Source organism: Anabrus simplex, chromosome X, assembly GCF_040414725.1.
Source record: "Anabrus simplex isolate iqAnaSimp1 chromosome X, ASM4041472v1, whole genome shotgun sequence".
Taxonomy (NCBI): Eukaryota; Metazoa; Arthropoda; class Insecta; order Orthoptera; family Tettigoniidae; genus Anabrus; species Anabrus simplex.
This window is the reverse complement of record NC_090279.1, coordinates 152,986,962-153,014,642: the sequence shown is the minus strand read 5'-3', so window position 1 is coordinate 153,014,642 and position 27,681 is coordinate 152,986,962. Positions and strand designations below refer to the sequence as shown.

General features: G+C 37.8%; 1 protein-coding gene across 1 annotated transcript in view; it reads right to left on the bottom strand.

Annotated features, from left to right (window-relative positions):
* The window catches only part of Hira (histone cell cycle regulator-like protein), a 235,811-nt gene that overhangs the window by 50,062 nt on the left and 158,068 nt on the right, over window positions 1–27,681 (bottom strand). Inside the window, exons 10-15 of the mRNA XM_068230932.1 lie at window positions 26,737–27,012; window positions 10,200–10,440; window positions 9,153–9,443; window positions 5,839–6,141; window positions 1,766–1,859; window positions 1,595–1,720 (exon numbers count right to left, since the gene is read on the bottom strand). Of these exons, the coding sequence (XP_068087033.1) occupies window positions 1,595–1,720; window positions 1,766–1,859; window positions 5,839–6,141; window positions 9,153–9,443; window positions 10,200–10,440; window positions 26,737–27,012 (1,331 nt within the window). The remainder of the gene's footprint in view (window positions 1–1,594; window positions 1,721–1,765; window positions 1,860–5,838; window positions 6,142–9,152; window positions 9,444–10,199; window positions 10,441–26,736; window positions 27,013–27,681) is intronic.

Here is a 27,681-nt window from a genome sequence, read left to right as displayed (position 1 = left end):
CAAGAGGAAAGATCAAAGAAGGAGGAGACTGGTCTGAAGATAGAAAGGAAGCCCACAGTAAAAGAATGAAAGAAATATGGGCACAAAGGAAGGCAAATGCACGCCTCTAACTACTTTGCGTAGTCCTAATGGGCTTATTCACATATAATAATAATATTTTATGGTTAACCATCTTTTGCATCTTTTTCTTTCAATAGTTTGTATTTTTCATTCTGATTGATTGATTGACTAACTGACTAACTGATTGTGAGCAATGAGTAATTTGTTATTTTCCCATCGGCTTAATTTCTTTTTCTCATTTTAGTGTCAGATGATGTAAGTGCATACATTGCAGAGATGCCAACTTTTGAAAGGTGGTTGCCAGTAATGGGGCAATCTGCTGCAGGTAAAGGAAGGTTACATTTATCATCACCATCATCATCATCAATAACAACTGTGTATAACGTAACATTACTACAGTCACTATTTGTAGTTTAAAACAAAGCATCTTGCATTACTTTTTGATACATTCTTCCGGTACTCTTTACTTTTTTTAAAAAAATTTACGATGTATACAGTCATTGTATCCTCCATTCTTGACAGAAAAATCACACTTCCATGTTTTACAAAGTTTGTGATTCGGTGACATTTTTCAACAGTCCTATGCGTGAAAACTCCTCTCTATACCGCTGGTAATACTGATCGGCTGCTGATCATTTTTGACCACTGCCACTCGACTCTTCATTGTTTTTACATTTACAATACATTATCTTGTTATTTTATTGAAACTCGTTCTTGACTTCACCTAAATAAATGCTTGCACTGAACAACATAAATTTGCAACAGAAGCAGGCAATGACGGTAATGATCAGTGCAGGCAAGTCACAGAAAATCAGCACATATGCTGGGAATTTGCATTCATAAAAGAATATTACACTTGCTGTTAAAGGCTGTAAACAAATGTCACTATCTCATCGTTCTTTCTACTTTCTAACAGCAAGTCTCCAACATACGAAACTTTGTTTTTTCATGTTAGTGGGAGAAAACCATAGAAACTATAGAAAATCCATAGTAGTTGGCATGTATGACAGTGTTCTCAGGTGGTTTCTTTTTTTTTTTTTTTGTGTGTGTGTCAAACGTGTTCTTGTAATTCATTAGCTTTCCTGAATATAGTATTTTACTAGAACTGTGGGGTTCAGGTTTTATTGAAATAGCTGTTCTTGCAGCAGCAGCAACAGAGTGCAGACAATGGATAAGATGCTCATTATGTGGTTTGTGAACTGTCAGTTTAGAAGTTACGTCATTAGGAACATAATGAGAGCAGGACATGAACAGGAACTGATGAGAGGAGAACCACTGTATGAATATGGCAGTGTGCAGAAAGTAAAGTTTCATACATTGGAGGCTCACAGTTAGAAAACAATTCATGAAAGAATGACAGATGAGCGACATTCATCTACAACCTTTAACAGCAAGTGCAATATTCTTTTATGAATGCAAATTCCCAGTGTATATGCTGATTTTCTGTTCTAATACCTGTTTTTTTTTTTTTTTTTCCTCAACTCCCTCTTCCTAACATTGACCGGTCACCGAGTTTATCCTATAAACGACTCACCTGTATTACTATTGAGCACGTGAAGGGTGGAATCTTCACAGGCAATTACAACTATTTGACTATTTCCTGCAGTCCCACAGGCAGTTGAACCTAGAACAGCCTCCCATTCTGGAACGATCTCGGTCACTGGCGGAGGAGGGACTGTGGGGATACCTCCGACGGGCAAAGGGCCAGGTGTAGGATACATCCGTACTCTTGTCAGGTCACCATATGGACTGCTGCAAGCTCCGTTCTCTACTTCCATCCGACGTCTACAGCCAGATAACTGAAAACAAAGGGTTGAACATTAGGAATGAATAAGATTCATATGAAAGTCTCTGTCATTGTCTGTTACTCGTGTCCGAGTATCAGCAGCATGGGCGATGGGGTTAATCAGGATATATCCCTTCCTTTACTTTGAACATCTGAACTTTTCTTTATTTTTTTAAATGTACAACAATATTATTAATTGCATCTCTTTGTTAGTTCTCACATTCAAAGTAACTTCTTCAACAAGAAATAATAATAGCCTTCTTCTTCTTTTGATACCAAATTGGATCACTTTAATCAACCCTTTGGTTTGTTGATTTTTTTGGTAGGAACGGTCCGAGCCTTGCGGTCCTCCCAGTACTTCTTCACACGCGTTGATATTCTTACCCTTTCTTGTGTAGAGAATATTCTAGTTGGATTTTCTTCTTTGTGAGTGAAAAATGGAAAGTCATATTTTTAAGTGTTGTTTACTTTCTCCTTATCCATAGTGTCATCTGCCAATTTCTTTCAAAACCTTCCTAATTTATTTTATCCATCTGCATCCAGTTGTAGTATTTTTTGAAGCAAGATTGTACTGCACTAGTTGTTTCAGAAGTCGCGAATCTGGCATTCTCAGGATGTGACCAAAGTACTCTAGTCTTTTCTTGCACATGGTATCAGTAATGGGTTCTAATTTCTGATATACAACGTTGTTAGGTACTATTCGCCATTACCCATCTTTTTGATATCTTTTATTGATACAAGTTCTTCCAATTCGTATTTCAATCTTCTGTAATCTGTCAGTTTTGGATTGTTTGTTTAGATGGAATAATGTTTCTATGGCATATGTGACTTCTGGCCTAACGATTGTATTGTAATGTTTGATTTTTGCATTAATGTATAAGCATTTGTTTTTGTAAATTTCCCATGTTAAATTCTGTGCCTTAGATAATTTGTTTGCCCTTATCCGAATTGAAGATTTTTCATTTAAACTATTTGTTAGTAACTCACCTAGATATCTGAATTGCGTTACAATTTTAATTTTTGTGACAGGTGCGTCATCAAGAAAGGACAGCAGAATTGCATTTTTGTCATCAAGAAAGGACAGCAGGATTTTTGTGTTTGTAATATTTTTGTATTGTGAGAAATGGAGAAATAAGAACTCTGGACTCTGCTGGAATTATTTTTTATGTAACTGGAAAAAAATATTAATTTGAATGTGCTTGTAATAATTTTTTAAAAATAGAATTTAGGGAAACATCAAGATATATGGAACTGTAAATGAACATTGCAAGATGCGAGAATTAATTTTGATATAGATGTTGATTCCCATAGGGAATCTGAAATATTTGTTCCGAATGAGTAAATTTATAATACCAATATAAATGGTCCGTTATTGGACATTATAAATTTTCCAGCTAACTCATTCCTGGTTGCCAGCGTTTCGCCCTCGTGTGCTAGGCTGGGCTCATCAGTTGGTACCTAGCACACCTACCAAGATGCTGGCTAGTGCATACCATGGAGGCCACTGCATAGGCTAATTGTAGCCACCAGCAGTGCCAATGCACTATGAGAGACTTTGTCTCATTATCAAAAATTGATGCATTGGCACTGCCGGTGGCTACAATTAGCCTATGCAGTGGCCTCCATGGTATGCACTAGCCAGCGTCTTGGTAGGTGTGCTAGGTACCAACTGATGAGCCCAGCCTAGCACACGAGGGCAAAACGCTGGCAACCAGGAATGAGTTAGCTAGAAAATTTATAATGTCCAATAACAAACCATTTATATTGGTATTATAATTAATTTTGAAGCGATTTTTTTTGTATGTAAATTTCATCTAATTGATCATTTAAATTAATGTCAGCAAGTGTGAAGAAAAGACATTTGGGACGTTTTAACTTTAAGAATTTCTTGAAGAATTATTTAAAAATTATTTTTTAAATTCTGTATGTCAAAAATTGCAACCTTGTAATCTGATAAAAAAAAATTTGTAAGGTGCTTTAATTTTGAGGCACCCTACACCGCACGTGCGGTTACCGATGTTGAAACAGGTGATGTAATTCCTCTTGCATCAGTAGGGCAGGAAATGACCATATATGGTCATGCAATTGAATTGGCGAAAAGAACGGGAATCTAGTGGAACAGAGTCCTATTAGTGGATTGTGATTTGTCAATTTCCGGCCTTAGGCCGCTTCGCGTGCAGGATGTGATTAGGCCACGTCTATTCCATTTGACCGTCCCCAAGTGCAGATAAACTCAAGGGTTTCCCCTCCGGGAACCCTACCTCCTTATTGGTAAGTGCCATTTCTATTGCCATTTCAATGTTTTCTGATTTCGTTTGATTTAATTTAATTCCTTTTGCGTTTCGGTATTTTCTTGCTTAATGTCATTTTCAAAGTTTTAAATTTAACGTGTCTGAGTTTTCCCTAGATTCCCGTGTTTGTAATTTTAATTCTTTCTCCTGCATTTTTAATCAAAAACCATTGTAATTCTGTATAAGCCTACGATGTTAAACTTGTATTCTACTAAGTGATTTAAGTATCCTGATTAGGTTTTCATTTGTTTAGCTGATCTGTATCTGTCGTTAAACAGATTTGGTTTGTGAGTTAATTATCAGTTGCTATGTCATTTAACTTGTTTCTTGTAATATATTATGTCAAGGGTGATTCTTGCAAACCTTTTCTCCCCCATAATGTCATACCTTCCCATGGACCTCAACAGGGATCTTGCACCTTACACAGTCCTTTATTAATTTATTAATTTTTAGGCCTAAAAGCTTTTACCTCATGTATGATTCAATTTTGCGTATTGACAGCTACCATCATGTTAACAAGCTTAGATTTGAAATCTCTGCCACTGCGTCATTTTACTATTTCCTTATTCACACTGAGTGTCTGTCAATATTATTATTTTCTATTCATAGTTTTGTATTATTATTATTATTATTAGTTCGTGTAGGCGTAATTTTCTCGATAGCGGCTACAATTTTAGTACCATTAATATATATTTCTTTCAATGGTGTTTGTTTCTGGAGCATAATTTCTGTTTTCTCAAATGATATTTTAAGGCCAATTTAATTTGCAATGATGTGAAGTTCTGATACTTGAGTTTTTGCTAGTAATGCCATGTCACCTGCAAAACCAAGACAATTTGTTTGGATTTTCCTATCTACTTTAATATTTGGAGGGCATTTCCTAAACCATTCTTTCTCTCATTACCATTTCTAGTGCACATTTAAATAGTAATGGTGATAAGCCATCACCCTGCCATAACCCAGCAGTTACTTCAAATGGGTAATAGCCTAATAATAACTACAATAATAATGAAGAGATTCTGGGAAGAGAAGAAAGCAAAGTCACTGTTAAATACGTTTAATGGCTCTCCTAAATTGGGCACACCACTGTGCAAAAAACAAATAATAATAATAATAATAATAATAATAATAATAATAATAATAATAATAATAATAATAATAATAATAATAATAATAATAATAATAATAACAACAATAACCAAAAGAGTGCAGTCGAGAGAATTAGTATTCCCAGGAAACTTGGAGATCGTGGGATTGTTGATATCACACAACACTGGGCAAGGGAGATAGAGAATATGTGACACTGCCTTGTCAAAATATCTGAATCTTCTCAATTGTATGAAGGGCTACGGTTGGCTGATGAGAACTATACACCACTGAATCTCAGTCAAGACGATGTTCATCTCAAAGTAGCCATACTGGAGGAAATCACAACCACATGGATGCAAAACAGAATGCATGGAAAATTTGCATCTTAACTGGCCAGTGTAGACAAAGAATGGTTGAACAAGTGGCTTATAGTGGGCAAAATGTTCCCTAAACCAGAAAAATGCATGATTGCATAATTCGTTCTGATAAGGTAGTTGTAATCCAAAACACTCGTACATCAAAGTGAATATTCCTACAAGAAATACTGTAACTGAAATGCAGATGAGTCACTTCACAACCCAAAAGTATGTATTCATATAAAATTATCCTCACGAGAAGCAACTTCCCTACATCTTCTAGAACCCATGGCCGCTGTCTTGACACTCTCTTGACTCCTTTTGTTGCATCCAGACCCTTTAGTTCTATCTTCTTTAATACTGTACAATTAGCTGATGTAGTCTTTGGGTACAATCTCGTGATATTGGGCACATGCACACCTTGTTCATACTTCTTAATGATTTCCTTTTTGACTCTCACCAAAATCATCTCCATCTTCTTACTGCCTTCTTCAACTTCTTTATTCACGGGGCTCACTATTGTAGTAAAGTTAATCCCTACACTTGGACACAAATAACTCTGCGCACACATGATTACAATGTTACAGATACAGTAAGGTACGTATATGCTCATATGGATGTTGACTATACGAGTGAGGCAAAGTGATGATCAGCGGACAGATCAGTACTGCTGGTAGTGCAAAACTTTGCTTGTTTATCAAGTTAGAATTCATTTAAAATGTTAGCTTGTCTTGCAAAACACTCTCAGACCAAGTTGTTAGCAATCCAAGGTTTTAATGTACACGAAGTATGTGGTGAATGATTCCAACACAACCGATGATCGTTGCGATGCATGCAATACTTTTTTTTTAAATGTATTATTAACAAATACATGGCAACTGGGATATATCCTGGTGGCAATGGTCACTTACAGTAGTGTGATAATAAAGTTAAAACAACAACAACAACAACAACAACAACAACAACAACAACAACGACGACAACAACAACAACAAAAGGCGTACAAAGAGCAATTCCATGGAAAGAAAATACTACTAGTTTAACATTTTAAATCCAGCATCATCATATCTAAATTCACACACAACTTAAGTATTTCCGGTGCTTAACCCTTCAGCGCCGACCTCTATACGTCGTATAGACCCTCTTTTCTTCCGTAGCTGCCGACCTCTATACGTGGTATAGACCCATACATGGTTTCACATTTACGGCTATAGCGCGAAGGGTATTGGAGTTTTTGATATGCAACTTGTTTTGTTTCTAAGAAGACATTTTCGGGTTTATCATTGTTGTAAATAATTGAAAATCGTTATAATGTAGTTGTTTTTGCAAGGAGAAGTATTTGTCAAGTAAGTCTGACCACTATTCTCTGCTTTAAAAAAAAGTCTGTTTGCTTCATTCTTTCCTACAGAATAAAATAAAGAAATGATGATCTGAGAAGTTTGTCTTTTCGCATGATGTCCTTTGCTCTATTTGTACATTGGGAGTGCGGTTTATTTATTATATTTATATTTATTTCTCAGCTCGTAATATTTTCGTAACTCTCCATGAGCGCTCTCTGTAGGTATCAGTATGTGCTGCTTTCTGTCACACGATACGAGAGCCAGTTGTTCATGGTATATATCTCGCTTGAAAGACGATGTCTCGACCTTTCATCTGAAATATGTGTCGAGTTGGTTTGTTTCGTCATATATGTTATTCCCCTCATTCAGTTTCGTCCTGCTGCTTTCGGTCTCGCTGCAGCTTCATCAGTCCGCGCGCAGCCGTGGTTTGACTGACAGTAATGTGCTTGAAATACTGTATAATTTAGATGAAAGTTTAGTCAGAAGTAGTAGTGACCGTATGAGCAGCAGTGATAATGAAACAGATGATGTAGCATTGGTAAATGATGAGAGTGACGATGAGGAGGAAACAGTACTTGGAAATTTCGTGTAGGAGTCTATAGATAATTATAGAGGTCAAGAGGAAGTTTTCAACAGTGAATTCTGACTGCTAAAATCTCTAATAATACTCACACAGGTCACAGAGACAAATATTGAGCAATTACCTTATCGGGTTCAGCTGGTGAAAGGTTTGTTTACAAAATACGCTCGCTCTGGCGGGCAATGAAATATTCAAGGACGGCGCGCATCAGATAATACAGTTCCAAGGTTGCAGGAAAGACATTTTATCAGGAAATTAGCACTCAAGAGTGAGAAATCCAAACCTCAGAGACGTTGTATCGTGTATTCAAAACACGGCGAAAAGAAGACGTCAGTGTACTGTTGCCAGGAGTGACTTGGGTCTCTGTCTCGAAGAGTGCTTCGAACTCTATCACACGGAACTAAATTACTAAGGAAATGTGAAACAATTATATAATTACCTGCACGTACATAGTTCTGTCATAAAGAATTCCAAATTTCGTGAATATCGGGCTACTCTTATACTTGTAATAATGCTTTAAGTGGATCAGTGTATTTCAGTCGCGCGTAGTTGAAATATCATCCGGCCGCGGGGTAGGAAGCTCTTTAAATGGCTGCGAAGCTGAGGGGTTAATACTGCAGCTTACCATACTATGGGTTGAGCTTACTAATAGCTTAACATTACAAGTGAAAATAAAGTTAAAACATACACCTCACACAACAACAAGCAAGAAACATGAAACACGTAACATCTGGATGTTCAGAGCTGGTATCCACAGACTACAAGGAAAGACACGATCTTATTGGTAAGATAATATATGGTGCAATTGCCATGAAGTATGGCTTGATCCCAACACCAATGGAACTGTACTACTCGTACAAGCTGGCCAGTGTATTAGAAAACAACAGATATAAACTGTATTTGGACAAGAGCATCTTGACTGGCAGAATGTGACACATAATAAGACCAGATGTCACTCCACGGGACTGAACTGCCACACGTTTAAATGATAGATTTTGCAGTGCCCTGTGGTTCAAAAAGTCAGTCAACTTATCATATGAAGCTGCAGATAGTTCAGTTAAAGATCAGTGGCAAGTGGACCAAGTAATGATAATACCAACTGTGAATGGAGCAACAGGACTGGTGTACAACAACATGAAACAGTCCTTAAGGAGCTTCAGCAGCTCATCTATCTGATCGGAGACATCCAAACATCTGAAGTTCTCAGCACTTACAGAATTAAGTGTAAGTGATGTGATGTGATGTGATATGGGATGTGTGGCCTTGGAGAGACCTAGTGCACGTGTTTCTAGTTGATGCCCGAAAGCAATCTGCACATTCCAGTGCGGTGGTGGTGGTGGTGATGATTATGGTAAAGAGGTAGGGATAGGGTGAAACCTGGTGTCTGCACATAGCCTAATCCTGTTGGATAACACCAAGGAATCTGCTGGAGGGGTAGGTCCCCATGTCCCTGGAATAGGGAATCACCATCAACAGTTTCATATGGCCTCACTCCATATGAACACTACAGAGAAGTTAGGAACTGAACCCAGGCTTCTAGCACCTCTCCCACCCATCCAGCCAACATCCAGATGGTGACATTTTTCCCACCACGGTGACAGTCCATACAGACTTCACATCTTAACGATTATGGCCACCAGGTGGGCTTACGAGCTGATGACTAATGATGATGGCTTCCATACTGTCAACGCACACTTTCTCAAGAACAGAGACTGGAGTCCTTGTCACTTGTTGTTGCTTGTACACTTCCAACTTGCTCAACTTGAATGTCTTCCCAATGTGGAACAGGTGAAGTCGGCAATTTTTATCGGATGCCTGGAAGCGTAAGACAAGCTCACCACATGTTTCTCTATGGTCAACTTCAGGGGCCTTGTCATCCAGTATGTGGGGCCACCCACTCTGGGGTGCATCAGGAAGAGTCAGATCACCTGATATGATCTTCTGAAACCAATGCCTAACAGTGTGGACATTCAGAGCATTATTCCTAAATTCTTGAAGTATTCAGCAACATGATGTTGGCTATGGACAAGTCCACCTTAAAGTTGTAAAGCAGACAACACCTCTTCGAGATTACTCGAGCTATGATGGCTGTGAGTGCGCAACGCACCTGTATTGAGCAAGGTCACTGTCTCCCCTTCCACCTTGATCACACTCACGGTATGTGCCATGTGCTGTATACCTTGCTTAAAAATAGGTATGCTAGAACATATTTGGTCACCTTGTACTACCATTAACATAAAAAAAACAGAAACAAATCTCTCATCAAGTTGGAGAATACTTACAGCCAACTGAAAGGGCTGCCTGGCCAAGGCAGAAAAGGTGTGCTCGGTTCACTCGGAAGGGCCTGGGTTCGATTTCCCGCCAGGAAGTCAAAATATTTTAAAAAATAAGTTTTCCACTTCTAGAGGTGCACATGTCATGAGGTTCACTCAGCCTACACCAAAAATGAGTACCAGGTTAGTTCCTCGGGGCATAAGTGGCCAGGCATAGAGCTGACCACTCTACCCCACCAAGTGCTGAGGTTATGGATAGTGGAAGCCTTTACCTTCCACCTCTCGAGGAGCCTTCAATTCAAGTCCTGTACGGAGATGACTTCGCCTTTTTTTTTTTTTGAATAATCAACTGAGCTTTGTAATATTTGGGGGGTGACAAGAGACTAGAGTTCAGAAGGGTTGTGAATTTAGCAAGGTTACTCACCTGTATGACGGAGCGTTTGCCTATCCTCAGGGGTGGTAGTTTAAGAGCTGACTGCACATCCTGAAACGAATGGTCATCAAAGGTTTGGACTGGAGGAGCAGTCAGCTGGGGCAGAGTCTTCTCTGGGATTGAGGGAGCTCGCATTCTCTTGGGGGACGGACCTCTGCTTGTCATACGAGAATCTTTATCTAACCGTCTCTTGACAGCTGTTGCCTTCTCAAATCGATCATTTGCCTTCCTTCTAGAAAGAGAAAAAGGATGAGCTCTGAATTATGGAGAAAAAAAGGGAATTTACATAGGTTTTTAAATTCATTTGTTGTTTTTAACTCAAGTACAAAATAATAATGATAATTTTTATTTTTTATTTTACATTATATGGCCTACATTAGACCACTCTAGTCAATTGCACAAAGGATTTCTTGATTTCCTGTCAGCCCAATAATTTTTCATTCTCAGAGATGCTGCCTTCCTTTGTTCTGTTGAAAATGCCTTACCATTAGACCTTTTATTGATCTTGGACTGTAGCCTGGTGTGTGTGTCTTGAAGTATGTTAATTTTTTCTGTTTTGTTTTTGAAATCATCTATTGTTATTTCTAGTTTTTTAATATTCTCCTTAATTTCTGTGATCCATTTAATCTTAGTCTTGTTATTCCATATTTTTTCTATTATTCTTCTACTAATTCTGCTATCAGGTGTACTGATAAAATGTCCAAAGAATGGCATCCTAATTGTGCTCAATACTGGTTCAATTTCCTTATAAACTGTTTTATTTGATGCTATTTTACATTGTCCATTAACTTGATACTGTTTATTTATGCATGTTCTAATTATCCTTCTTTCTGTCTTAGGTATTTTGTCTGTTTCAGCTGTATTAGTAGTTTTAAAATTTTTCACTAACATAAGTTATTTCTGGCTGTTTGACTGTTTCATAATGTCTTAATTTTGCTGCTGTGAAATACGTTAACTGGGAAGATATTCCCCTCCTCCATTCAACTTTGTTTAACTCCTTTGCTGCCTGCCCGAATACATACTCGGGCTTGTGCAGCTTTGCATTAATTGCTTTGAATGTAGCTGAACGCAAATGCAATCGGTTGCACACCATTGGAATCACGAAGATATTGTCTTTGTAATAGCAAATACAGTAGAGACAATACGCGGCACTTCTGGATTTAGCCTTGTTAAAATTGTAGACAATTTGCAAGTGGCGCTCCTAGTGCGTGACCTGGAAATTCACGCTAAATTCAAATATCAACAGAAATGCATATATGGAAATGAATAAATAAATTACGTCTAGAAAGATAGAGTTATTAAGATATTAACTTCAAAGTTACTAAAGCAATTCTGGATAAATGAAGGAAGAATTATTTAACAGGTTATTATTTAAATACTGAAATTAGACATATAATAAAGGTGTGAAATGGACTGCTGTGAAAGGGCTTGATCTTTCATTTATGCATTACTTTTTTAGATTTAGCATTCCTGCCTGAACTTTCACAGCTAGATTTGTCTTTTCTCATTTAAAAAACATTGTATCATCACATTAAGACACTTGTCAATGAAAATATCAGCACATTCCTTACACACATGAATCAATGAATTAACATTGAAGAGCTGGACAATTTTCCTCATAACTTGTAGCCTACTAACAGAAAGAAAATCTATAAATTTAGCCTCAAAAACATTCAAAATTTCCCTATAAGCACTACTTGGCATTACATTAGGGTAAAGCAAACGTGCATCATCATATTGTTTCAACAAAATATGTACATTTCTTAAGTCACCCATATTTCCTTCAGTGCTTGACAATTCATTACAGCATTTCAAATGTGGTAACTTGGAACACAACCAGCCACACACATATGCACATGCATTTTCCTGAATCAAAACCCACAGATCACACCTACAACAACACATCAGTATTGAAGATTAACTGTTGCACTATACAATAAAATAAGCTTATTATATTTTAAGCCAGTTAAAATATGGGTCGCGCAGGCCAGAAGTTTAGGAAGTTTTATAAATATCTCTTTGTAACTGGAAGAATATATATGCAGACACAATATTTACTTACATTTTCTTGTCACGAGGGAAACTGAAGAAAGACTGCGAATCCTTCTGCACTTCATAGTTATTGCAGCCAAACAGAGCACATACTGTAACTTTCCACTCATATTGAGAGGAGATATAAAGGAATGACACATGCTACTATTTACTTATGTCAACTTGATGCAAACGCATAAATAACGCCAAAAACTTCACAAACAAATACACATGCTCTTATGACAGAATCAGTAACTCCAGGTCACTCTGCTAGACAGAGTTCTAATAGCTGTCCCTCGATATCACACAGACTGCCGAGTATTGTTTCTACTGTATTAGGTAATAGTGCTGCTCTAAGTACAGTAGAACCTCGATGCATTGTTCCCGGAACTGTCGTTTTCCTGTATTCATCATTCAACTTATTCGGCCCCAAAAAACGGTCCATATAAACCAATGTTAATTATCCCCGCTCCTATCGTTCCCCAAACGATCATTTTACTGCATCGAACCTTTTTAAAAAATTGTCCTTGGCAGCAATTTTCCTGCATTGATTGAGCGTTTGTAAGAAAAATATATGCAAAAGCTTTTTAATTTAAAGCAACAGCTCAATACTCTAGCACAGAATAGCGGCAACCTCTTACGCGATAATTTATGAGGGATTCCGTGTTGCTAGTCTTGAGCAAGGATGTTGTAGGCTGGAGTGCAGTGCGCAGGTTATTCACGTGCAACCACACTACAAGCCTCCTTGCACGCTTCTCCTTGACCTACTAACCGTCCCCTAGAAGTATAAGAATTAAAACAAGAGGCACTGTAAAAGTGAGATTTGCCACCATTTTCTGTGTTGCTATTGGAAGGGTAGGCCTGCATTTTCTGTGTTCAGACATGCCAACTTTCAAATGTGAAAAATCAGGAGAAATTTCGCAGCGAATCGCGATACGACACATCACTGATGGCAAAACATGTACAAATTCATTATAATTCAATACATTAACAATTCTATTTGCCCATATATATTTTTTTCATCATTTACATGTGAATACTAAATACTGGACATGCCTGAACTGTAGAAACATGTGACTTCTCATCCTTCAACATGGTGATCACTCACATTATGACTAATTGTTGTTCAACACACCAGTAGCTGACTTAGCCCTCTTCAGAAACTCGGAACTAAATTTTTGCTCAAAGCACTTGCCTTGCTGAACTGATTTCAAGGTTAAAAGTTTCTCCAAAGTTTGTTCAGACAGCAAGGATCTGCACTGTGTTTTTGTCTTTGTGACTCTGCTAAAAATCCTTTCACATTCTGCATTGCTATGTGGAATTGATAAAATAGCAAGCATCACCTTAGAGAGTCTGTCATATTTAAGTACACCATCAGCTAATTTCATCTGACCTACCAATGCCCATTGAGCATCAATTCTTCCTTTTGCCAGGTCTGTTTCTTCAAGCTGAAAGTTACAGAACTGGGAGTGCAGAATATCAGTTTCTTTATCCAAATGTTCCGTTTCACTAGTCAAAATGTTCGGACACTTGTTAATGAAAAATCTAAGGCTAGAAAATGATGCCTTACTTATAGCAGAAATATTTGCAACTTCTGCATTAATTAAAACTTCATCTTTGAATGGAAATTTGTGAACCATGTAGTCACACGATGAAGAGAAACACTTTCTAACAGACTTAAAGAATACGCACTTTTCCTCAGACTTCAAGGTGTTCACTAAAACAAACGCAGAGTTCCCTATCATCAAATCACAATCATCCTTTTGATTTGCTGGAGTATGATAATCTACATCAAGGAGAGAGGAGGATCTTTTAATAACGTCTGGTTTCACAAACCTTGCCATCACATTCTTCAATAGTTCCTCCAAAACTGACCTCAATAAGTGGATGTGCGGCATACTTGACTGAAGAGCTACGTTTGGATTCTCAAAGATATCCATAAAACTTGAGAGAAAATGGCAAAAAGATTTATGTAAATTTGATGAAAGGAACATGAAAAGTCGTTCTTCACGTGACAATGCATGGCTTTTAGTGTGATCAGTAGTTTCATTTTTTTTTAAGTGAAACTGATGACTGGGTTTTCCTTTTAACTGAGGAGTGAGGTGAAATGTTATGACATTCCTTAATGTTTTCAGACAAACAAGACACATCTGCACTTAAACTGCGCTTAGGAATTTTGTAAGTCTTCAAAGTTCCCATCTGAGAATCCTTCCCTCACAATTTCGCTCCTGAATAATGTAACCAAAGGGTCCCACTGAAGCAAAATCCTATCTAAACACCTTCTTAGTGATAACCATCGAGTAAGCACATGCTTCAGAATTTTCCTGATCTCAGTGTTGTGTAAAGTCTGAAATTCTCTGAACTTTTCTTTCCTCTTTGCACTCCTTTCCAGATAATAAAATATATCAATTATACTTTCATCTACATTTACGGGCAAGCACGCCGCACCCTTCTCGGCAGCAAGATTAATTAGGTGACAAGAGCAGCCTACGATGATTATGTTACTATTTTCCCGCTTCAAACATCCTGCCACACCATTCTTTAATCCTACCATTACTGGAGCATTATCAGCACCAAGAGCTAGGCAGTTTTTTAATGGAATGCAGAATTCCCGAAAAGTTGAGAGCAAAAGATTGGCAATGTTAGCTCCAGTAGCATCCCCTTCTAAATTAGGCACAGAGAGTAGACAACTCTGAATTTCATTGAGTTCAGGCCTAAAAAATGTTACAACAATGGGATATATCTTCAAGTTGCTTTTATTGCTACCATCAGTAGCAACAGAAAATGCATTCACCTGCAAATGTGATACAATTTTCTTCCTTTCTTCCATGCACATTTCTGTAATGATAGCCGCTGTTTTCGTTCTAGCACACCCATATCGTTTAGCGATTTCCGAATCAGGAAACATTTTGCGAAACAAAGGCCCGGCGTGATCGGCACAATTTACAGGCAGGTTATGTTCTACTATAAATGACGTAAATAACGCCTCGGCATTCGTCACAGGATTTACATCTTGGTTTTTACATGAAAAGTTCAGTTTCTGGTTTCTTTCTACACACTGGACACTCTCCTTATGTTTTTCGTTTGCATATGCTTGACTATATCGCATTTCCCGCCATGTGCAACTGAAAATTCACACCTACATATAGTACAGAATGTGAACGTTGGTCCCTTTCTGGATTCACTCAAAACGGAAACTCTTCCCTATAAGCACTTTTAAACACTGCACCATATTTCTTTTCTGACATTTTGGCCAAAACAAATATTAAGGCACAACACGAGCACTTCTACGGGTAAAACAACTATGGTGTGCTACTTCTGAGGTTAGGTTACTCCAAAGAGAATGTTACTCGCTTGACTCGCTTGCAAAGAGAATGACTGTATTATAGATCAAAGAGCAGCACATGACTAGCCACCGTGCCCCGTACTGCCATCTGGTATCATTATTAGAACTACTATCGACCTGCCATACTCAGCCATATATCGATAGAACGAGGAAATATGTAAACTAACTAAAGACATAGCCTTTCTAAAACAGTGTCTAGAACTAAAATTGATCCCAAAATTTTTGAAACCTACACAGCGAAAAAACTTATCTAACCAAAGTTTGATTAGAGTTCAAAACAAGGTCAACGACATTTGGTTAAGAAATGAAATTAAAGCGTCATATAAAAAGAAGTCGCTTTTAAATCTGCAGTTATATAGAGTTCATTTAGCGTTAGCTCAGGCTTTACATCCGTTAGAATGGAACTCTTTCCAGCTACATGTGGACAATAAACTGATTGCTTTATTGGATAGGAAGCAAGTTACTCTCGACAAGAAACTATCTCAATTAAAAGCATCCCAATCACGATTACCAAAACGCAGTTCAGACATGCAAAAAGCGGCTCCCTCACAGAACAATACACCCACAGTAGTTAATTTGACAGACGTACAGTTCTCTGAAGAAGAAATGGGAATCTTGAATAAAGGCTTAAAACATAACTGGCCTAGCAAGAAAAAAGAAACGGATATTATCAACACAGTAGCTGAGATCGAGGCTAACATTTCTAAACTCCCTTTAGAAACACAAAATGATACCAGATTCGAGGTAAAAAAGAAACTACCAAAACTAGCGGAAGAAATAAACGCATATTCAAATTTCGACCACAAAAAATTGATCCAGAACGTAAAAAAGAAAATAGACGACAACAACATTATTGTCACAAAAGCGGACAAAGGAGGATCCACAGTTCTCCTAGATCAAAACACATACATTCAAAAAACAGAAGACTTTTTTAAGGACAAAATATACACAAGAGTCAACAAAGATCCAACCACGAGAATTCAGCGAAATCTAAAAACTCTAATAAGAAGTTCTAACTTTCTTTTCAATGAACAAGAACAACAAAAACTTTTTAACATGAACCCTAGTATTCCGACAGCCAGAGCCTTACCAAAGATTCATAAGAAGGACATTCCAATACGCCCTATCATAAACTGTAGAAACAGCCCCACCTATAAAGTATCAAAATTCATTCACGGCTTTCTAAAAAAACATTACGTATTCAATAATAAACACCCTTTAAAAAATTCATTCACTCTTTGCGAAATTTTAAACAAGTTTAAGCTGCGCCCCAATCACTCAATGTGCTCCTATGACGTCGTAAATATGTACCCAAACATCCCTACCAAAGAAACTGTAAGAATTATCAGTGATAATATCAATAAACACAGCGGCCTTAGTAAGATGGAAATTGAAGAATTCATGAAGATATTAAATTTTGTCTTAAGCAACAACTTTTTCTCTTTCAATGGAAAGTTTTACCAACAAAAAGGCTTAGCGATGGGCGACCCTCTTTCTGGCATCTTAGCAGACATTTATATGGACACAATAGAACACACAAAAATTATAACACAAATAAAAGGCGTATGTTTATGGCTGAGATTTGTAGACGATACCTTCATAATTTTCGACAAAAATGTCACTAATAGTGACGAGATCTTGGAGTCCCTAAACAAAATTGACCCCAATGTTAAGTTTACTAAAGAGGATGAGGTTAGGAACTCATTAAACTTTTTGGACTTAACTATTACACGCGGACATAATACCTTCGATTTTCGAATATACAGGAAACCTACACACTCTCCCTTAACTATTATGAATTCATCCATACACCCCAAGTCCCAAAAACAAGCCTCTTTCTATAATTTAATTTATAGAGCTTTAAAAATTCCTCTTTCTCCCAACAATTTAAAAATTGAACTGAAGTACATAAGGAATCTTGCTCAACTGAACGGGTTTAAAATAGATATGGTCAACCGTTTGATTAATAAAATCAAAATTAAATTGTCCACTAACCTCATCCCAGAAAAACCTAAAAAAACCAGTTTCGCCACATTTACATATAACAACCCAGCCGTCCATCAGATCGCAAATACTTTAAAGAAGCACAATATCAATATAGCCTTCAGGACAGTTAACACTAATCGAAACATGTTTTTTAACCACAACAAGGTCAATCACAATAGCAACCATTATTCAAGGTCCGGCATATATAAACTAACATGTACACAATGTGGTTTTTCTTATATCGGACAGACTGGCCGCAGCTTTAACACGAGATATCTGGAACATTATAACGCTCAAAAACACAATAAGTACTCAGCGATGAGCCAACATATGAGAGAAACGGGCCATCACTTTACATCCATAGAGAAAGATCTTACCATCATTAGAAGCATAGGTAAAGGGAAATTAATGAATGAACTGGAAAACCTACACATCTTTTTAGACCAAACCTACAATAAAAATAAAAATCTCAACGACGTCAATGAAATTAAAAATCCTTTGTACGAATTAACACCTAGATTAATTAATATCGTGAATTCAGATCAAAACAAAATCCCTCATTTATTTAAATCTCCACACTCAAATGCTTCATCCATCATGCCAAAAGTTAAACCCGCCCATATTGCTTCTAGAAACTCCCCTCCAGCAACAGCACACACGCCCATAGACCAGCCTACCCCCACTCTCCCTCCATGCCCCGCCCCTCCATTACCGCACCATTACAACACCAGGAGTAGAAATGGTGACAAGACAGGCGCTGCCGGAACAGACAGATCCATCTAGTATTAACTGAACAAGTAAGTCATTTTACAGTTAAGAGGTGTTAATTTAATACATTTTATCACAACGCGTGCTCAAAAAAATTTTTAATTCAAAATTATTTTCTACTTCATTACAGATATTCTTAAGATCCCTCCCAAAGACCAAGCAACACATCAACGGGAACAATTTTCACACAAGACTGTATCAAGTGTCTAGGATGTCTCTTCCCAATTAAGCAGCAGCCTAAAACTATGAAACAGCTAAATATTGTACTCTTGTCAGTTCCTTGACGTTACATGAGACCCAAAGTCAAGACGCTAACAGTTTCATTCACAACGTTTTTGACCAGTCTACCTACAACAATCGGCTTTTGAATCTCCACTTGTACACGACAACACATTTAAATATTAGTTACGTCAAGAACATGAAAATGAAAATCGTGGGTCAAACAAGCTCCAGTTTTAATATCACCCCTTCTCAAGAAAAAAGAAGATCCGTTTCATTTTATTTTTAGTTTTGAACATTTTAAGTTAACCAGAACTGCCAAGTTAAAACACATTCAATTTAAATTTATATTTTCAATCTTGACCAACCTACAATCAGTTCAAATCTCCACTTATTGTTGACGACACATCCTGTCACCAGACACGATACGTCAAGTACTTAATATGATATAGGGGTCACATAAACCCCGATTTGCAATCCTCTTCACCGAAAAGAAGATCCATTTTAGTTTTGGACATTTTCCATATTAAATAGATTAGGACCAAAAAACTTTACTGTATTGACTTATGTTTGTATATATTGTATATACTGTATATGTTGTATATAGTGTATATATTAGTATGTTTATATTAGTTAAAAAGGTCCCAAACCTTGACCTAAAGGTTGTTTACAGGCTGAAGATGCCCAAAATAATGGGTGAAACATGTACCTGACCAAATGAGTCTACATAAAATCATGTAGATAATAACCACATTAAACGTGGAAAGTATTGAATAGGTGGTTTTTTATTTAATTATCCTTGATATCTATGCCTAACGTCATCTTCAATACGGAACAATAATGAGAGTTGTTACTTGTTACTTGTAATGAGAGTTGTTACTTGTAATTACTTGTAGTTTAAAATAATACGAAAATTACGGATATTGCTCTGAAAATCAGGAGATCGGACCCGGCGATCGGGAGATCGGGAGGAACGATGAAAAATCGGGAGTCTCCCGCTCAAATCGGGAGACTTGGCACGTCTGTGTGTTGCTATTGGCAGGGTAGGCCTGCCACCGTAGTTGAAAATGAGAAAATCGTGCAGTTTAAAATCGTCGCGGCGTGTGCCAGGTACCTTTTAATTTGTCACAGGGTGATTAATCACATTGTACCTTGTGGAATCTGTGGGATGCTAGAGGCCTGTTTGACCACTTTGTCACCCCTTGCCCAATTGTCTTGTTACAAGCCGGACGTAACGAAGCCAGACCAATAGTTTTTTTTTTATTAGCCTGGTCTTGTAACTTGTTCCTAAGTTGGCAGCCTCGCATAGCCCCCTGTGACATTGTCCGAGATATGCCGTGTTGAATTTCTAACCTCTGTGACATCGTCCGAGCTGTGCCTTGTTGGATCTCTAACCTAAACCTATCGTCCGCGAATGGTATATGGAATCTTCATAAAAATGCAGGTTATGGCCATAATATCTACGTATATCATTAATTTGCAATAAGAGAAATGACTTTAAAGATTGTCAGTTATTATGAGATGTAAAGGAAAGCAAAAACTAGCAAGTCATGCTTTTTGTTTTCATTGCGTATATCATGGTCAGAATATTTTGATATAGTTATGTAGAGTAAGAGCATGTCCGGTTATATGGTTAAATGGTTAGCGCGTACTGGTCTTTGGTCTGAGGGGTCTCGACCGGGCCAGGGATTTTAACATTCCTTGGTTAATTCCAACTGTTCAGGGGCTGTATGTGTGTGTGCGCCGTTTTCAACATTAGAATTCATCCTAGGTAGGCCCGTATCAACTCGTAAGACATGCACCAGGCCTCACCGGAAGCCATATGCCACCATTATCATCATCATCATCATCATCATCATCATCAGATTTACATTAACACCATTTTTTTATGGTACCCACATTTATAGTTTACTCGCATCCATCGTCATTTTCCCCCCTCTTCCTTGAGAAAAAATGCATCAAGGTTTTACTGTATTTATCCTTCTTGCATTGCCAAGTTAGAGACAAAAAAATGACGCTAGCTGCTCTTTGTTTACACTATGGCTTCCTCATCCCGAGATGCTGTGTTCTTTGCTAAATGATGATACTGGAGGAGAATTGTACCGTGATATGATTTATGTGGTGAAAGTGACAGTTCAAATGAACCTAGTGATTATGAAACCTAGATTTCTTCATTTCGACAATTACTACAAAATGTATAATTTTAGTTTATAATTATTTTTTCTAACATTAACTTTTTAAGAAAAGAATATTCATCAGGACATATTCTCTATGGACTATTGTACAAGTGTTTCCTTGACAATGGCTTTCAATTGTAATAAGAATTTATGTATTTTCTCATGAGTATTTTGTCATTTAATCATCTTATGCTATTTTTAAGGACACTTTCTCTCAAAGCATTGATACTTTGTCAATATATGAATTTTTCATCTAGTGTTATGTGGCTGAAGATGTTAATAACATATGAAACATGTACCACTTTTAGCCAATAAGTTGCCTTAAGCAACTAATGTATTGACAAGGTGGAAAAAATTACTGAGTTGTGAATATGCTACTCATTTGTCGGAAATCACCCAGAACAAATCGAACTGTTTTTCTTTGGATTTTTTCCAGTTCTCGAATCAAGTAATCCTAGTGAGGGTCCCATACACTGGGGTCTCACCAGAGACTTATATGCCCTCTCCTTTACATCCTTACTACAACCACTAAACACCCTCACATAGCTGCCAACTTTTAGAAATCAAAAACAGGAAGATTTTTTAAATTCTTGGATTTCATCACATATATTGCACCACGGTCTAAGTGAAAAAAAGGACAGAATAAAAGGCATACATGTCTACAGTTACAATGTGAATTGGCCATTAAATTTAAAATGTTAAAATAAAAAAAACCATAAAATTGTTACAAGAAAATATAACATATCACTCTCATTTAAGACACGTACATATGAATAATAATAATAATACAGTCGAACCTCAATATCTCGAACCTCCATTACTCAAATTTTCCGTACCTTGAAGTAACTTCAATTTTCCAGCCGTCTGTCCTATTCTTCACGTGTATTTATTTCTCTATTACTCAAAATTTGGTTACACGAATTTCTCAATTTCTCGAAGCAAACATTTCCTCCCTTGAAGCAAAAAATACTATGTAACTCGAATTTTGTGAAACATTAACTGTGCAATATGGCATTTGTGGTTTGTGAGAAACAGTTAACAAGTAAAGAAAGGGTTACAGTGAAGCTGGGAACTAATGCTTCTCGGGTGTCAATTAATTACTGGTCACACACAAAAGCAAGCCCAGAAGTCGTGAATGACAAGCTCCATTTACGAAACTCGGCTGCATGATATTGACGAGAAGTTTCAGCGTGAAGGGAGGGAAGGTAAACCGCAGCAAACCGAAGACACAAACAGATTTTTTTCCAAAAGTGCTAACGGAGCTATATTTCTTGTTTCACTACTGTATGTACTGTATCTTGCCTTCTAAAAAGTTACTATAATACTGTCTTCTAAAATGTTACTATAATAAGTGCTATAATTAAAGTGATGCCGTAAAACAGGGTTTCTTTGTATATTTTTAAGTACTGTTAAAAATAATGTATTCAGTAGATGCACATGATTCAATTATGTGCTATACATGCTCAAAACGGTATTCTCTATATCTAAAAATTTCGATAATTCGAACTAGAATTTATCTCCCGAGGTGATTTGAGATATTGAGGTTCCATTGTATTTATACCACACCGACACATGCAAAAAACGCACAATAGTTTCCTTTATTACACTGTAAAATGAACGGAAATTTAATTTTATAGGTACGTATCTGTGAACACATGGAAATAACGTTTGTTGTGTCTTTTGACCATAACGTGAAGAGAAAATAGCAGAAACTGTCACCGACACAACTCCCTGAAATTCATTCAACTCATTAAAATTATGAAGTAAGAATGTACAAAAATGCACTGAAATACGCGAAGCCACAAAATACCAAACAGATCGGTATGCCTCATACATTATTAACATAAGACTTTGACACGGGGAAAAGCACAGAAACGCTAGAAAAAACACGTGGCCTACAACTCCAACGGAATTACGCACAGAAACAATGTTAATAGTAGGCAAACCACACATTACAAAGCTCCTCCTTTCGCCCCAATTAACCGAGTCGCTAGCGCGCACCAGCCTCTCTTGCTTGTATGACTATTGCTGTCCCAAATCCCCAGGCCCCAGGGGCTCTGAACTTTGGAGCGTGGGTTGGCGACCACGGGGCCCGCAGCTGAGTCCTGGCATTACTTCCACTTACTTGTGCTAGGCTCCTCACTTTCATCTATCCTATCCGACCTCCCTTGGCCAACTCTTGTTCTTTTCCGACCCCGACGCTATTAGGTTTGCGAGGGCTAGGGAGTCTTTCATTTTCACGCCCTTTGTGCCCTTGTCTTCCTTTGGCCGATATCTTCATTTTTTGAAGTGTCGGACCCCTTCCATTTATTCCCTCTGATTAGTGTTATATAGAGGATGGTTGCCTAGTTGTACTTCCTCTTAAAACAATAATCACCACCACTACCACCACCAAATCCCCAGCCACAAAGCACACATGCTGCTGTAGCAAGCAGGAAACACGATACACGAAGGCGAAGGACGATATACTAGCGAAATAAAGCATCAAATAAATATGCTTAAAAATGAGGTTGGGTAAATTACACAAGCACATGAGAATTTATCCTTTATCCTAGCAGAAGATTAGTGACCTTGCTGGAGGTTATATTGGTCAAAAATAAGAAGAATTAAAAATAAATCGGAAAATCGGAAGACGAGTTAAAAAACGGAAAGTTTCCGGATAAATCAGAAGGATTGGCAGGTATGCCCTCACAACCACGTGTAGAGATCCGTATCCTTTATTTACAATCATATTTATGTGATTACCCCATACAGATCTTTCCTTATATTAACACCTAAGTACTTACAATGATTCCCAAAGGGAACTTTCACCCCATCAACGCAGTAATTAAAACTGAGAGGACTTTTCCTATTTGTGAAACTCACAACCTGAATTTTAATCCCGTTTATCATCATACCATTGATTACTGCCCATCTCACAACAACATTATCAAGGTCATTTTGCAGTTGCTCACAATCTTGTAACTTATTCATTACTCTACAAAGAATAACATCATCTTCAAAAAGCCTTACCTCTGATTCCACTTCTTTACTCATATCATTAATATATATAAGAAAACATAAAGGTCCAATTATACTACCTTTAGGAATACCACTATTAGTTATTACAGGGTCAGATAAAGCTTTACCTACTCTAATTCTCTGAGATCTATTTCCTAGAAATATAGCCACCCATTCAGTCACTCTTTTGTCTAGTCGCCGGACTGAGTGGCTCAGACGGTTAAGGCGCTGGCCTTCTAACCCCAACTTGAGGGTTCGATCCTGGCTCAGTCCGATGGTATTTGAAGGTGCTCAAATATGACAGCCCCGTGTTGGTAGATTTACTGGCACGCAAAAGAACTCCTGCGGGACTAAATTCCGGCACCTCGGCGTCTCTGAAGACCTTAAAAAGTAGTTAGTGGGACGTAAAACAAATAATTATTATTATTTTGTCTAGTCCAATTGCACTCATTTTTGCCACTAGTCTCCCATGACCCACCCTATCAAATGCCTTAGACAGGTCAATCACGATACAGTCCAACTGACCTCCTGACTCCAAAATATCTGCTATATCTTGCTGGAATCCTACAAGTTGAGCTTCAGCGGAACAATGTTTTCTAAACCTGAACTGCCTTCTATCGAACCAGTTATTCATTTCCCAAACATGTCTAATATAATCAGAAACAATGCTTTCCCAAAGCTTACATGCAATGCATGTCAAACTGACTGGCCTGTAATTTTCAGCTTTATGTCTATCACCCTTTCCTTTATACACATGGGCTACTACAGCAACTCTCCATTCATTTGGTATGGCTCCTTTATGCAAACAATAATCAAATAAGTACTTCAGATATGGTACTATATCCCATCCCATTGTCTTTAGTATATCCCCAGAAATCTTATCAATTCCAGCCGCTTTTCTAGTTTCCAACTTTTGCATGTTATGGTATATGTCGTTATCATACATAAATTGTAATATTTCTTTAGTATTAGTCATCTCCTCTAACTAGACATTATCCTTGTAACCAACAATCTTTACATACCACTGACTGAATACTTCTGCCTTTTGAAGATCCTCACATACACACTCCCCTTGTTCATTTATGATTCCTGGAATGTCCTTCTTGGAACCTGTTTCTGCCTTAAAGTACCCATACATACCCTTCCATTTATCACTAAAATTTGTATGGCTGCCAATTATACTTGCTATCACGTTATCCATAGCCAACTTCTTTGCTAGATTCAATTTCCTAGTAAGTTCTCTCAATTTCTCTTCACTTCCACAGCCACTTCTAACTCTATTTCTTTCCAACCTGCACCTCCTTCTCAGTCTCTTTACTTCCCTGTTATAATATAGTGGGTCTTTACCATTCCTTACCATCTTAAAAGGTACAAACCTGTTTTCACATTCCTCAACAATTACTTTAAACCCATCCCAGAGTCTGTTTACATCTTTATTTACCATTTTCCACCGATCATAGTTACTTTTTAAAAACTCCCTCATGTCTCCTTTATCATCCATATGGTACCGCCGAATAGTCCTACTTTTAAGACCTTCCTTTCTATCACACTTATTTTTAACTACGACAAAAATAACTTTGTGATCGTTAATACCATCCATTACTTCAGTTTCTCTATAAAGCTCATCTGGTTTTACCAGCACCACGTCCAGAATATTCTTCCCTCTAGTTGGATCCATCACTTTCTGAATCAGCTGTCCTTCCCATATTAACTTATTTGCCATTTGTTGGTCATGCTTCCTGTCATTCGCATTACCTTCCCAATCAGCATTTGGTAAATTGAGATCTCCCCCTACAATCACATTCCATTCCATATCGTTTCCCACAAAGCTGATTACCTTATCAAATAATTCTGAATCAGCGTCAGGGCTACCCTTTCCCGGTCTGTACACTCCAAAGACAACAAGTCGCCTATTATCTTTAGAAATGAGCCTTACACCTAGAATTTCAAGTTTGTCATCTTTAACTTTTTCGTAGCTTACACATTCTTCTTTCGCTCCTATTCTATCTCTGAGAAAATTTGCGCATCCATTATATCATTTCTCAGCCATGATTCAAGCCCTATTACAATGTCTGGTAAGTATATATCTATTAAATTACTTAATTCTATTCCTTTCTTTACGATACTTCTACAGGTCAACACTAACATTTTTATACCATCCCTACTTTACTTCCACAATATGTCACGTAACCTCGTAGGGTCCAGTCTACTATCCACATCCCACCCTTTAGTGGTTGTTTATTTTTTAAATTTAATAATGAAATTAAATGGCATATGGATTTTAGTGCCGGGAAATCCCAGGACGGGTATGGCTCGCCAGGTGCAGGTCTTTTGATTTGACGCCCGTATTCGACCTGCGTGTCATGATAAGGATCAAAGGATGATGAAGACAACACATACACCCAGCCCCCGTGACAGGGAAATTAACCAATGATGATTAAAATTCCCGATCCTGCCGGGAATCGAACCCGGGACCCCTGTGACCAAAGCCCAGCACGCTAACCATTATTCATGGGGCCGGACAATTTAATAATAAATAATGGTATTTGCTTTACGTCCCACTAACTACTTTTACGGTTTCCACAGATGCCGAGGTGCTGGAATTCAATCCTGCATGGGTTCTTTTACATGCCAATAAATCTGCCGACATGAGGCTGACGTATCTGAGCACTTTCAAATACCACTGGACTGAGCCAGGATCGAATCTGCTAAGTTGGGGACAGAAGGTTAGCGCCTCAACTGTCTGAGCCACTCAGCCCGGCTTTAAAAAAATTTTTTTGATCTTAATTTACGATTAATTTTAAATGTTCTATATTTAATAACTTCCCATATTTTTGTCTTACCCGCTTAGAGGTTACAGTACATATTATTCGACTATACCATGTTTGTATTTTTTTCTTTTTTTGGCATCATTACCTATCTAAGTCAAGTTCCCTTCATCCAGTTCAGCTACTATTTTCGTTTACAATGACTTCAAAAAGTTCACCAATGATCTACTTACGATATGGGTATCGGTGGTGGTGCCGAGTTCATCACAGATTTTTCCTCCTTTTTCGTCTGGGCATTAATGAGCACTTTCAGTCCCGACATGTGTTGGTCCCCAGGCGACGCAATCTTACTGGCACTGCCAGGTGGAGTACTATCGCTTGACTTGTGACTGACATTGGGATCGACAATGTCATCGCGTTTCTCTATCACTATGCTGCTCTTGGCTTCTGATGAGCTCCGAAATGTGGGAGCCTGTGCTCCCGTCACTCCAAACGGCGTCGGTACATCTCTGGAAACAGAAAAAACAATGATGTTTCACTAACAGATTTTACGTAACACGTAAATAATAATAATAATAAGATCTACATCTCTGAATGCAAAAATCAAACATTATTGCACTGTCATCCGGCCAGAGGCTCTATATGCAGCGGAATGTCTCGCCATGAACAAAAAAGGCATGATGGAGAAACTGGAGGCCAAGGAAAGAAAGATTTTGAGAAAATCTTAGGTCCAGTCAAAGACAACGGCGAGTTTAGGAGACGGCACAACCAGGAGTTGTACTCGCATGTGGAGAAAATAACCGACAAGATGCGGAAAAGGAGGATTACTTTTTATGGACACATGGCCCGAATGAAGTCAACCCGGTTAACCAACCGCATTTTCACTTTCCTCGAAGAGAAAAAGGCAAAGGGGGTATGGTTCAGTGAAGTACAGAAAGATCTGCAGGAGATTAGGATCCCATTTGAAGATATCCAGGAGCGTGTCCCACTTAAGAAAAAACTCCAAGAACATCAGAGTTTCCAACCAAAGCCGAAGATGAAAACTGGAAAGGCATGGACGGAAGAGCGAAAGGAGCAACACCGTATACGAATGAAGGAGTACTGGACCAACATTAAAGCTCAAGGAAAACAGTTGAAATGACGTTGTCCTTAGTTGGTCAAAACGAAATAATAATAAT